Consider the following 14,571-nt stretch of genomic DNA (forward strand, 5'->3'; position numbering starts at 1 on the left):
CTGCCTTCTGAGGCAGAGAATTCCACAGATTTACAACTCTCTGACTGAAAAAGTTTTTCCTCATCTCAGTTCTAAATGGCCTACCCCTTATTCTTAAACTGTGGCCCCTTGTTCTGGACTCCCCCAACATTGAGAACCTGTTTCCTGCCTCTAACGTGTCCAACCCCTTAATAATCTTAATACCCACTAATACCGATGAAAAGCCTTGAAGAGTCAAAGGGGCATATACTTAGGCCCTCAAATCTCTCCCCAGTCTTCAACAAGTAGGTTGCTTTGGGAGCATAAGAATATGTCTGTTTTTCTGTGTTGGAGTTGGTTAAACTAGATGTGGGACATTCACACGTGAGGTTAGAGCTGGGGAGTTCCAGCCATGGGAACTTCCTCAATGTTTTTGTGGGAGTCACAGCGGCATTTAAGGGTGTCAGGGATTATGGGGCAAAGGCAGGAGAATGGGGTTGAGAGGGAAAGATAGATCAACCATGATTGAATGGCGAAATAGACTCAAAGGGGTGAGTGGCCTTATTCTGCTCCTAGAACCTATGAACTAATGCCCCCACAGAATTAGTGAAATCGCTAATACCCTAGGACTCCTGACCTCAGTGGCCTTTTGTGCACTTACTTTACCGGTGATTGAGATCAACTGAAGATTACTTTAGTTTAGTTTAGAGATACTGCATGGAAATTGGCCCTTTGGCCCATTGAGTCCACACCGACCAACGATCACCGGTACACCAGTTCTATGTCATCCTAGTTACGCATCCTGCACAGTAGCGGCAATTTACAGAAGCCAATTAACCTGCAAACCTGCACGTCTTTGAAATGTGGGAGGAAACCCTGGCACCCGGAGAAAACCCATGCAGGTCACGGGGAGAATGTACAAACTCCGTACAGATGGCACCCGTGGTCAGGATTGAACCCAGGTCCTCTGGTGCTGTAAGGAAGCAACTGTGCCGCTGTGCTACCGTGCCGCTTGAATTGGGAGGCTTCATCCTATCGAGTCCTGTGCCCCTGGCCCCTGCCCCTGGCAGTTACCATCAAAATGTCCATCCTGCAAACTGTAAGGCTGCTGAGCAGCTGGAATGCCCCATCGATTAGTTGTCTAAATATCAAAATATACCTGACAAAGCCCTAAATGTCATCGTTTTCTTTTGTAAAACTCTGTAAGTGTAAATGATGTCATATACTGTTAATTTGTGCAGTTCACAATGGTCCCTGAGTATTTTGGATACACATTGTTACCGATATTTCACTAGATGATAATTTCATATTAAACCAGGAAAAATAATAATAGTCCACTTCTGTACTGACTGCTGCATTCAATACCGAGCAGGTTAAATTTCTTCCACATTTTGACAACGATGTTCAAGTTTTCCTTTCTTATAAAAATAGAAGTGATTTTTGTGCGTACGCCTACATTTGAATCTGCAAATAAATCATAAAACATTGTTTAGTTTAGTTTAGTTTAGAGATACAGTGTGGAAACAGGCCCTTCAACACACCAAGTCCCTCCAACCAGCGATCCCCATACACTAACACATTCCCACACACACTAGGAACAATTTACAATGATACTAAGCTAATTAACCTACAAACCTGTACATCTTTGGAATGCGGGAGGAAACCAAAGCACCCGGAGAAAATCCATGCAGGTCACAGTGAGAATGAATAAACTCCATACAGACAGCACCCGTAGACAGGATCGAACCCAGGTCTCTCGCATTAAAAGTAGCAAGTCTACCTTTGCACCACCGTGCCGCCCATAAAGAATGTTATCAAGAATGAATGTCAGTGGACATCTCCCCAACACATTCCACGGATGTGTACAGTCACATTTGTCATTCTGTATTGGTGTTATTTCATAAGAATAGTGTCAGGTGATATGTTAACAATGAAACTCATTGCAGTTCCTCCACAGATTTTCTGGCAACTGGTGGTCCAGTACCTCCTGTAATCCAGACAAAATTACGGGAGCGCATTTGCAATCCTCCCTGGAAGTCCCTCCGAAAATATGGTGCCTAGGCCGGGTGAGGCGGACGATCTCGACCTCATTGAGGCTTCCACGTCGATCAGGGGTCTAATTCGCCCCCCCGCGGCCGGGGCTATGGAGCGAGCTGAATTAACGAGGATGTACGTAACGAGCCACTGGAGGAGGTACTTGAGGCAGGTACTATCGCAATGTTTAAAGAACACTGAGACAGGTACATGGATAGGACAGGTTTAGAGGGATATGAACCAAATGCAGGCAGGTGGGACTAGTGTAAATGGGATATGTTGACTGGTGTTGGCAAGTTGGGATGAAGGGCCTGTGTCCACGCTCTAAGACTCTAACCAGAAACTGCAGTGGTTTGTGTCTACTACTTATACAACGATAATGCTTACTCGGTTACAGCGGACAATCGGCAATAATGGATACCATTCCCCTCCCCATGGTCCGTTATAACAATGGTTTCCTGTGTTAATGTAAGCTGAGAACTGAAGCAAAAGCAGAGATCATTGTTACAACTTACCCCCTGATGTTTTGCATCTGATCAATAGTGTCTGGGAGAGAAGCGTTGAATGTTTCAGGCAGAAACAAAACCAAAATTCCAGATAATGCTGTCAGAATTCCAATTAGAGTAAAAGGTAAAAACTCATGGTGAACTCCTGTGAAAACACAGACATTTTCATTTAAGATGAACAGAGCAACACAATGTTCTTTAGGAAACGGTGCTTTTGGCTTCATTCTTTAGGAAACGGGGCTACCCCTCTTCCATTGCAGATGAGGCTCTCACTAGGGCCTCCTCTATATCCCGCAGCTCCGCTCTTGCTCCCCCTCCCCCCATTCGTAATAAGGACAGAATCCCCCTTGTTCTCACCTTCCACCCTATCAGCCAGCGTGTCCACCAAATCATCCTCCAACATTTCCGTCACCTCCAACGGGATCCCACGACAGGTCATATCTTCCCATCCCCTCATCTTTCTGCGTTCCGCAGAGACCGTTCCCTCCGTAATTCCCTGGTCCACTCGTCCATTCCTACCCAAACCACCCGCTCCTCAGGCACTTTCCCCTGCAACCACATGAGATGCAACACCTGTCCCTTTACCTCCCCCCTCGACTCCATCCAAGGACCCAAACAGTCTTTCCAGGTGAGACAGAGGTCTACCTGCACCTCCTCCAACCTCATTTATTGTATCCACTGTTCCAGATGTCAACTTCTCTACATCGGCGAGACCAAACGCAGGCTCGGCGATCGTTTCGCTCAACACCTTCGCTGTCTGCCTTATCCAACCTGATCTCCCGGTGGCTGAGCACTTCAACTCCCCCTCCCACTCCCAGTCTGACCTTTCTGTCATGGGCCTCCTCCAGTGTCAGTGAGGCCCACCGGAAATTGTAGGAACAGCACCTCATATTTCGCTTGGGCAGCTTACAGCCCAGCGGTATGAACATTGACTTCTTTAACTTTAGATAGTTCCTCTGTCCCTCTCTTCCCCTCCCCCTTCCCAGTTCCCCCTCTATCTTCCTGTCTTCACCTATATCCTTTCTTTGTCCCAGCCCCCCTGACATCAGTCTGAAGAAGGGTCTCGACCCGAAACGTCACACATTCCTTCTCTCCCGAGATGCTGCCTGATCTGCCGGGGGGGGGGGGGGGAGAAAGAGAGACGGGGGGGAGAGAGAGGGGGGGGGAGAGAGAGGGGGAGAGGGGGAGAGAGAGAGAGAGAGAGAGAGAGAGAGAGGGGGGAGAGAGAGGGGGGAGAGAGAGAGAGAGAGAGAGAGAGAGAGAGAGAGAGATTATTTCGCCCATTTATAAGAGTGGAAACATATCAGATCCAAACAATTATCGTGGCATCTGTGTCAGTAGCTGCCTATGGAAGTTATTCTGCAGTATTATAAATAACAGAATGCAGGATTTCCTTAGCAAATATAATATTCTCGGTTAAAACCAAATTGGCTTCCTTCCAAAACACCGCACCACTGACCATATCTCATTGAAAAACATATACATCAAGCAAAAAATGGAAATATATTTGCCAGTTTTATTGACTTTAAGAAAGCATTTGACTGAATTTGGCACGAAGGGCTTTATTACAAACTTCTCCATTGTCGTATCGGAGGAAAGGTATATGACCTTATCAAATCAATGTATTTGAATAATAAATGTGGTGTCAAAATTGGGGACAAATGCACTGATCCCTTCACCCAGAGAAGAGGTGTCCAGCAAGGCTGCAATCTGAGCCCAACTCTGTTTAATGTGTATATAAACGATTTGGCAGTAAAGTTGGACCAGAGCACATGGCCGGGCTTGTGTCTTCTGGACAGAGAGGTAAAATCCCTGTTTTATGCGGATGACTTGGTTTTGTTGTCTCCCACAGAACAGGGACTGCAGTAACAGTTAGACCTACTCGATGAATGTCGCCAAAATTGGGCCCTGGCAGTGAATCTAAAGAAAACCAAAATCACGATTTTTCAAAAAAGACCCAGATGTCAGGAAGTCAAATACCAATTCACTCTCAATGGTATCATTATTTGAACACACTATGAGCTACACTTACCTTGGTCTAACTGTTGCAGCATCAGGGAACTTTAGCATGGCAGTGAATGCACTACAAGAGAAAGCTCGAAGAGCTCTGTATGCACGGTAGCGCAGCGGTAGAGTTGCTGCTTTACAGCGAATGCAGCGCCGGAGACTCAGGTTCGATCCTGACTACGGGTGCTGCACTGTAAGGAGTTTGTACGTTCTCCCCGTGACCTGCGTGGGTTTTCTCCGAGATCTTCGGTTTCCCCCCACACTCCAAAGACGTACAGGTATGTAGGTTAATTGGCTGGGTAAATGTAAAAATTGTCCCTAGTGGGTGTAGGATAGTGTTAATGTACGGGGATCGCTGGGCGGCGCGGACTTGGTGGGCCGAAAAGGCCTGTTTCCGTGCTGTATATATATGATATGATATAAGATTCTACAACATCCAAATTCCAATTAAAATCTGGCTTAAAATATTTGACAGTGTAATTCAGCCCATTGCGCTTTATGGTAGTGAAGTATGGGGTCCGCCTCAGTACTAAATGGGAAAAACACACAACAGAGGCCCTACATGTGGAATTTTGTCGGAACATCCTCCGCATCCAAAGGAAAACACCAACAAACGCATGTAGGGCGGAATTAGGTAGATACCCACTGATAATAAATATCCAGAAATGAACACTAAATTTTTGGAATCACCTTAAATCTAGTCCCCCAGACACCCTCCAGTTCAAAGCCCTCCAAACCCAAGAGGGGAACTCAGAAAAGAGCTCCCTGTGTAAGTTGGTACTGAGACTAACTAACCCTATTCAGCTAAACCATGACCAGTCTCAGATCAACACTGCTTTCCAATCGCCAGTTAGACTGAACCAAATTATTAAACAATGCAAAGAAATCTATTTGGAACATTAGGATAAAGTAACTAAAAGCCAAATCAGATTAGAATGTTACCATGCCCTAAAAAGAGATTATAAATTGGCAGACTATCTCTCAACTGTTAGAGATATAAAGCAGAGACAGACGCTCACCAAGTACAGGTTAAGTGACCACCATTTGGCAGTTGAAAAAGGAAGACAGAAGAGATCTTGGCAACCAAGAGAAAATAGAATATGCGGTCACTGTTTGACAGATGAGGTTGAAACAGAGGTGCACTTCCTCTTAAAATGTAAAAAAATTGACAAAATAAGGAAAATATACTTTGAAAAACTCAGTGTGGCAACCCCAGATTTTAAAGAACTGGATGATATATCAAAACTAAGAATAATCCTTGGCGAAGGAAATACGGCACATCTTGGCGCACAATACGTAACAGCATGCCACAACCTGAGAGACAGTGAATGACCAACATGTGCACATACACGGATACATAAATTGACACTAATAGACACTAAGAAAATTAATATTGACCTGCTAAATTTGCTACCTTGCTGTACTGCTTACAACTGCAAGAACGAGTAGCAATCGATAAAATGCTATAAATGTATTGCGTGTATATATATAAATATGTATAGGGGCATATTTACCCATGCATTGTATACTTGTATATTCATGCATTTTAAGTATGTATGTTATGTTCTATATTTTGGCAATATAACGATGTATCTTATCATGCTAATAAAGTTTTAAAATTGAAATTGAGAGAGGGGGATGGGGGAGAGAGGGGGAGAGAGAGAGGGGGAGAGAGAGAGGGGGAGAGAGAGAGGGGGAGAGAGAGAGGGGGAGAGAGAGAGGGGGAGAGAGAGAGGGGGAGAGAGAGAGGGGGAGAGAGAGAGGGGGAGAGAGAGAGGGGGAGAGAGAGAGGGGGAGAGAGAGAGGGGGAGAGAGAGAGGGGGAGAGAGAGAGGGGGAGAGAGAGAGGGGGAGAGAGAGAGGGGGAGAGAGAGAGGGGGAGAGAGAGAGGGGGAGAGAGAGAGGGGGAGAGAGAGAGGGGGAGAGAGAGAGGGGGAGAGAGAGAGGGGGAGAGAGAGAGGGGGAGAGAGAGAGGGGGAGAGAGAGAGAGGGAGAGGGAGGGGAGGAGACAGGGAGAGAGAGCGAGAGATCTGATGTGTGCTGTTCGTAATTGCTCGTGTAAAGAAAGATTTACTCACCGGACCCACGTGGCGCCGCTTCTCATTCTGGGCTGTACCGTTCTGAGTGCTGCCACAATTGGTGACCCCCATGCTCCAAGCTAGGCATTTTGGAGCACGACATGCACGCCGCCAGCACTCCGCCATGCACGCCGCCATTGCGGTCGACCAGGCCCAACTGAATGCGGTCGCCTGAAGCTACCGAACGTCTGGACCTCGAAGCCGCAGGTATGGTCTCAGCAGGCCGAGGCACAATTTCACATCCGTGGCATCATGGTCGACGAGACCCCTTTTTACTAAGTCGTGGTCGCGCTCGACCAGGAGACTGCCGGCCGTGTTGTGCCTTACCTGCGCGATCAACCGGCGCCCGATAAATATCAAGGCCTCAAGGCGCTGCTTCCCGCAACTTCGGGCTCAGACGCATGGAGCGAGCGGCGTGGATCCACAACGCGGACGGGCTCAGCGACCGGAAGCCATGAGCGAGATGCTCATGTTCATGGACGGCCACCAGCCGTGCTTGCTCTTTGAATACGCGTTCCTGCAGTAGTTACCAGACGACATCCGCCTGCTCCTCTCTGGGGCGGTTTGATGACCCCTTGGCACTAGCGGAGCGCGCCGACGAGCTGTGGCTGGCCAGTCGGCAGGAGATGGGCGCGCTGGATCCGGGGTCCACAGAGCCCTGGAAGGCGCAGCAGGGCGGCGCTTCAATCGTTCGGCTGTAGGCAGCACCCTGGAGCGCCCAGCGCCCTGTAACCACCGGGAGTCCGGCTGGTCAGTCGGTCCCGGGCGATGCCGGTAGAGTGTTACTATCATCGGCTCTGGGGTTCCGCGGCCCGCCAGTGCCGCCCGCCCTGCTCGTACACGGGAAACGCTGAGGCTGGCCGCCAGAAGTCGCTGCGGCGGGCGGCCAAAAACATCGCCTCTATGCTTGGGACCGACATCCGGGACCGGTTCCTCGTTGACACGCGGTGGAGATTAGCATTTTGCTCCCACCAGGGGTCGACATTTGTTCTGGCAAGCGGGGGCCCTCTCTGACCGCAGTAAATGGCATCGCCATCCGAACGTATGGGGTTCGCACACTCCCGCTTATTTTTGGCTCCTGTCATTTTGCCTGTACTTTTACAGTTGTCGAAGTCTCCCAGCCCTTGCTGGGAGCCGATTTCCTGCGGGCCCAATCCCTGTTGGTGGATGTGAGGGGGCAGTGCCTCATTCACGCGGCGATGCTCGAATCGATCTCTTTACGCCCCGCTGCTTCCGCTGCGCCACGCCGCGACCCGGTGTCTTCAGTGGACAATATTTTTGCCCATATATTGTCGGACTTTCCCGACATACTGACCTCCCAATTTCGATCGGCCAGCCGCAAGCACGGAGTAGTGCATCATATCCTCACCTCAGGTCCACCGCTCAACGCACATGCATGCAGGCTTCCCCCTGACAAGCTCCGTATCGCCAGGCAGGAGATCCGTTAGATGGTGGCCTTGGGAATTGTACAGCGCTCTGACAGCCCATGGGCATCTCCATTACACGTGGTTCCCAAGGCGACCGGAGGCCTTGCGGAGATTACCGATGCCTTAATGACGCCGTGACTACGGACCGGTACCCTATTCCACCCATTCAGGACTTTACTGCCCATCTGGCAAAGGTCGACCTGGTGCGGGGCTAGCACCAGATTCCTGTACATCCGGGCGACGTGCCCAAGACGGCCATCATCACTCCTTTTGGGCTATTCGAGTTTCTCCTCATGCCTTTTGGCCTTAAGAACGCCGCGCAGGTTTTCCAGCGCCTGATGGCCATGGTGGGTTGTGGCCTAGACTTCCTTTTCATCTATCTGGACGATATCCTCGTTGCCAGTCGCTCTCGCCAGGAGCACTGCGTACACCTCCGGTTGCTCTGTAAGCGGCTCAGTGAACACAGCCTGGCCATCAATCTAGACAAATGTCCATTCGGCCTCAGTTCCATCGATTTCCTGGGTCCCGCTCCCGGACAAGGTGGAGGCCGTTCGCCGGTTCTGTCCTTCCACAGTGAGAGGGCTCCAGGAGTTCGTGGGTATTGTGACTTTCTACCATCGGTTCTTGCCCGCAGCGGCTCGGATCATGCAGCCGTTGTTTCAGCTCCTGGCCGGCAAACGGCAGGACATTCAATGGGATGGCGAGGCCATGGCCGCATTCAATGGTGCAAAGGAGGCACTTGCATGGGCGAGGATGCTGGTCCATCCACGAGAGGAGGCCCCGACCGCCCTGACGGTGGACGCCTCTGACTCTGCTGTGGGCAGCGTGCTCGAGCAGTTGCCCGACGGATCCTGGCGGCCTTTGGCCTTTTTCAGCCGGCAGCTCAGTTCAGCAGAGCAGCAGTACAGTGCCTTTGACCGGGAGCTCCTTGCATTGTACCTGGCAGTGCGACATTTTCGCTACTGCCTTGAGGGCCGGCGCTTTACTGCCTACATCAATCACAAGCCCCTCACCTTTGCTTTTGCGAAGATGTCCAATCCCTGGTCCTCTCGGCAGCAGCATCAGTTGCCGTTTGTCTTGGAGTTTACGACCTGTATCCGCCACATCGAGGGTAAGAATAACCGAGTCGCTGATGCGTTATCCCGCTCCGACATTAGTGCCGTCCTTGATGTGACCCCGGGCATTGACTTCCGCTTTGGCTAAGGCTCAGCTGGAAGACAGCGAGATTCTCGACTACCGCACCGCGATTTCAAGTCTGGCGCTGGAGGACGTGCCCTTTGGTCCTGCTGTACCAAGGTCCTGTGCGATGTGTCTACTGGTCAGTGTGATGGCTCATCCTTCAATCCAGGTGACGACTGCTTTGGTTGCTGCCTGGTTCATGTGGCACGGCTTGCGTTAAGCAGGTTGGTAACTGGGCCCGGGCGTGCATTCCGTGCCAGACGTCAAAGGTCCGGACGTCCGTACAGGATTTCGCTGTGCCTCGCCGGCGGTTCGATCACAGTCATGTGGATATCCTGGGTCCGCTTCCCCGGTCCCGGGGTGTCACTCATCTCCTCGCTGGAGTGGACCGTTTCACGCGGTGGCTGGAGGCCGTTCCGCTGGCTGATACTTCTGCTGCGATGCGTGCCCGTGCCCTCGATGCCCACTGGATCGCCCGTTTTGGTTTGCCCATGGACTTATCGTCGGACCGGGGGGGGGGGGGGGGCTCAGTTCACCTCTGAACTGTGGTCTGCTGTGGCCTGCCTGTTGGGGGTTACATAGAAACATAGAAAATAGGTGCAGGAGGCCACATTCGGCCCTTCGAGCCAGCACCGCCATTCATTGTGATCATGGCTGATCATCCACAATCAGTAACCTGTGCCTAACGTCTCCCCATAACCCTTAATTCCACTAGCCCCCAGAGCTCTAACTCTCTCTTAAATTCATCCAGTGATTTGGCGTCCATTGCCCTCTGTGGCAGAGAATTCCACAAATTCACAACTCTCTGGGTGAAAAAGTTCCTTCTCACCTCAATTTTAAATGGCCTCCCCCTTATTCTAAGACCGTGGCCCTTGGTTCTGGACTCGCCCAACATTGGGAACATTTTTCCTGCATCTAGCTTGCCCAGTCCCTTTATAATTTTATATGTCTCTCTAAGATCCCCCCTCATCCTTCTAAACTCCAGTGAATACAAGGCTAGTCTTTTCAATCTTTCCTCATATGACAGTCCCGCCATCCCAGGGATCAGTCTCGTGGACCTCCATCACACCATGGCCTATCATCCACAGTCTAACGGTTTGGTGGAGCGGTTTCATTGTCATCACAAGGCCGCTCTGAAGGAGGGGAACACGGGCCCAGAGTGGATGGACGCATTACCGTGGGTTTTATTGGGGATCCGTACCACCCCAAAGGAGGACTTGGCTCCTTCCTCTGTGGAATTGGTGTATGTTGCTCCGCTTACGGTCCCAGGGGATTTCATCCCGGCTGCACATGGGCCGCAGGAGCCACCCTCATCCACTCTGGAGCGTCTTCGTGAGAAGGTGGGCACGCTCTCTCCTGTCCCGACGTCTCACCATGGGATGATTCATTCCCACGTCCCGTCTGCTCTCCAGCGCTGTCCGTATGTGTTCCTGCGTCGCGACGCTCACCGGACGCCACTGCAGCGGCCGTATGAGGGTCCTTTCTGGGTGCTGCAGCATGGGCTTACCACTTTCGTTTTGTACATAGAGGGCTGTCGGTGGCTCCCCTTCAGCCGGCCCATTTGGACATTAGTCAGCCGGTAAGGTGGCCCAGCCTTGTAGTCGGGGGCGTCCGCGGTCCTGGCCGTTTCTGCCTGCGCCTATGCCAGTCGTGTCACCCGAGGAGGGGGGTGTGTGTACGAGGTCCGGCCGCCTCGTTCATCCGCCGGCTCGTTTTCGTGCCTGCAGTTCTGGGGGGCGTCCTGTAATGCCACCTGATGGTTCGGCCACTTCCTGAGCGAACCCTCGGCACTCCACTGGCAGGGTCTTGTGACGTAGTGTGATTCACGGGGATTTTGGGCAGTTGAGAGAGAGAGAGAGAGAGAGAACTCTGGTGTGTGCTGTTCACAGTTGCTCGTGTAAATAAAGATTTACTGACCGGACCAACTTAGTGTCTCGTCTCATTCTGGGCTGGACCGTTCTGAGTCCTGTCACAACAGCATGAATACATAGAAAAGGCAGACTCTGCTACCTTCTGGCACAACAAGGTAAAACTGAAGATCAAAGATAATAGGGCAGAGCAAGACAGACCACCCAACCCTAAAAACCGTAGTACGTCAAGGCGCCATTTTAGTAGACAGAAACTTGCAGAAACACTTTTTTTAAAAAATAACAAAAATCTGCGAATTGATAGATGAGATATATTCTGCATTTTAATGTTATCATCACACATACTGTTCTCCCAATACACTGATTACACTGCGAGAGGCATAGCGAACGGCGAGTTTTGCCTACTAAAATGGCGGATATTCCGCTCCTTTGCGTACTACAGTTCAGTATAGGCGATTTCATCGGAGTGGTCCCACTTGTTCCTCTAGTATCTTTGCTGAAGATAGACACAAAATGCTGGAGTAACACAACGGGTCAGGCAGCATATCTGGAGAAAAATAATAGATGACGTTTCCTTCTTCAGACTGATAGTAGAGGCATGCATCCTTCTTCAGACTGAAAGTAGAGGTGGGGGGGCAAATAACCTGGAGGTGCGAAATGGCCAGAAAAAAATTAGGGCTGCCAACAGATGACGTTAGGAAGGATGGAGCCCATAATGGCTCGATGTTGGCTGGGGGAGGTGTGATAATGAGAGGGGTACAAGGATGTGACCAGTGGAACTGGCAGGGTGACTCAGTTGGTGGAGGGGGGGGGGGGGGGGGAGGGGGGAGGAGATCGGGGAGGGAATGCAGGAGTTACTTGAAGTTAGAGAAATCAATAGTCATACTGTTGGGTTGGAAGCTGGCCGAGCAAAATATGAGGTGCTGTTCTTCAATTTGCGTGTGGCCTCACTCTGACAGTGGAGGAGGCCCAGCACAGAAAGGACAGTATGGGAATGGGATGGGGAGTTAAAACAGAATCTATTCCTGTTCTCTCCTGAGTGACTAAATGCCTGAGGGAATTTGAATGGCCCACTTGGTTTGCTTTGCAGCATAAGAATTAATCTCCTGTGTGGGACTTTATCAAAGGCTTTCTGAAACTCCAGGTACACTACATCCACTGGCTCTCCCTTGTGCATTTTACTTGTTACATCCTCAAAAAATTCCAGAAGATTTGTCAAGCGTGATTTCCCCTTCGTAAATCCATGCTGACTTGGACCGATCCTGTTACTGCTATCCAAATGCGCTGCTGTTACATCTTTGATAATCGACTCCAGCGTCTTCCCCACCACTGATGTCAGGCTAACTGGTCTATAATTCCCTGCTTTCTCTCCCCCTCCTTTCTTGAAAAGTGGGAAAACATTAGCTACCTTCCAATCCACAGGAACTGATCCAGAATCTATAGAACATTGGAAAATGATCAGTCTACCCAACACTATTTCCTGCCTAATGTGAATTTCCTTCACTTCCTCCATCACCCTAGGTCCTCTGTCCTCTAGTGCATCTGGGAGATTGTTTGTATCTTCCTCAGTGAAGACAAAACCAAAGTACCGTTTCAACTCGTCTGCCATTTCTTTGTTCCACATAATAGAAACTTAGAAACATAGAAAATAGGTGCAGGAGGAGGCCATTTGGCCCTTCGAGCCAGCACCACCATCCATTGTGATCATGGCTGATCATCCACAATCAGTAACCCGTGCCTGCCTTCTCCCCATATCCCTTGATTCCGCTAGCCACCTAGAGGTTTATCTAACTTTCTTTTAAATTCATCCAAGGGCTGGGAAGATTAAAAAAAACATGGGTACAATATAATGCTGCAAGAGAATGCGCAACCCAAGCAAATCCCGCCCCGCACTATCCCATATAACCTCGGGGATAAGGTCAAAGCCGAATTAGAGCGCATGGAAAGCTTGGGAGTCATAAAGCCCGTGAGCGAACCGACAGATTGGGTGAATTCAATGACTGTTGCTAGCAAGCCTAATGGTGAAGTCCGCATATGCCTCGACCCGCGTGACCTCAATGCAGCTGTTCGCAGGGAGCATTTCCCAATGCCGACGTTCGAGAACATTGCAGGCCGCATGCCGAAGGCAAAATGGTTCTAGAAATATGACGCTACAAGTGGGTATTGGCAGTTCCCACTGAGCGGTGACAGCTCGCGCCTGACCACATTTAATACTCCTTTTCGGAGATAACGATACCTCGTGCTCCCATTTGGAATCTTATCCGCAAGTGAGATTTGGCAGCGGGCAATGCCGGAAGAGTTTGGTGATTTAGAAGGGGTGGAGATAGTCGTTGACGACATTCTCGTTTGGGGTGCGAACGCAGCCCAACACGACGCTCGTGTGAAAGCCCTACTCGCGCGTGAGAAAGAGTCCGGCCTAAAGCTCAATCCCAAAAAGTCAGTAATGCTCTCAAACGAGATTGAATATGTGGGACACGTCATCTCCCAAGCAGGCGTGTCACCAAGCCCATCTCGTGTCAGCAGTGTGCTACAAATGCCATACCCAACGAACAAGATTGAAGTGCTAACGTTCTTGGGGACGGTGACATACATGGCCAAGTTCATTCCGAACCTTTCGGAGATCACCACCCCACTTAGACAGCTAACAGAAAAGGGTGTAGCATGGCATTTTGAGCAAAACCACAGGCAGTAGATAAGCTGAAGCGTCTTCTCACATTGCCACCCATGCTCAAACTGTACGATGTGAACGTGCCCGTTTCAATTGCCACAGACGCTTCCAACAGCGGATTTGGAGCGGTCCTACTGCAAGACGAGAGGCTTGTTGCCTACACTTCATGACGTGTGAACGCGGCCGAGCGCAACAATGCGACTATAGAGAAGGAGCTGTGCGCCATATTGTACGCTTGCAGAATGTTTCATGACTTCATTGTCGGTCAGCGCACAATAATCCTTACTGACCACAAGCCATTAGTAGGCTTGCTCGCAAAACACTCTCACACAAAACAGAAATACAACACAGAACGAGTCGTAAATATGACTCGCACGAGAAGTGAGCGATTGTCAACACTCCCAACTCGGCTTGTTATGTAAAATAGTTTCTAGTTTTGTAGTTTTCAGTATGATGTTCGAAGTATAAAGAGGTATTAATTGTGGTAGAATACAGCGAGGATGAGAATGATATCTTGTGTACATCGTTATTCATTAGCTATAAGTCTGGCAGTAATGAATGATTATGTTCTATTTGTAAGTCCTTTATATGTATACAAACATAAGTCAATGATTTCATGATGACGGTACACTTTATATGCCTTGGATGTTCACGTATATGAAACCCCAAAGTTGAAGGGGGAGATGTTATATATGCAACGTTTGTATTCATCATCAATATGTAAATGCGAGCGCTCTCTGGAGGCCAGGCTTTCCATTAAATAGCGGGAACTACTCGCTGATCTCATCGGTGTCAGATGTATCTTTATTGTGCTAGTCACAACTCAGTTATACTCAGACGTTACATC

The 14,571-nt window shown here is 49.7% G+C and overlaps 1 protein-coding gene across 1 annotated transcript in view; it reads right to left on the bottom strand.

The window, feature by feature from the left end:
* Positions 1–17: 17 nt before the first annotated feature.
* LOC144600022 (organic cation/carnitine transporter 2-like) overlaps positions 18–14,571 on the bottom strand; it is a 40,200-nt gene continuing 25,646 nt past the window's right edge. Inside the window, 2 exon segments of the mRNA XM_078411346.1 lie at positions 18–1,422; positions 2,508–2,643. Of these exon segments, the coding sequence (XP_078267472.1) occupies positions 1,332–1,422; positions 2,508–2,643 (227 nt within the window). The 3' untranslated portion in view covers positions 18–1,331.

The sequence above is a fragment of the Rhinoraja longicauda genome, chromosome 14 (genome assembly GCF_053455715.1).
Source record: "Rhinoraja longicauda isolate Sanriku21f chromosome 14, sRhiLon1.1, whole genome shotgun sequence".
Classification (NCBI taxonomy): domain Eukaryota; kingdom Metazoa; phylum Chordata; class Chondrichthyes; order Rajiformes; family Arhynchobatidae; genus Rhinoraja; species Rhinoraja longicauda.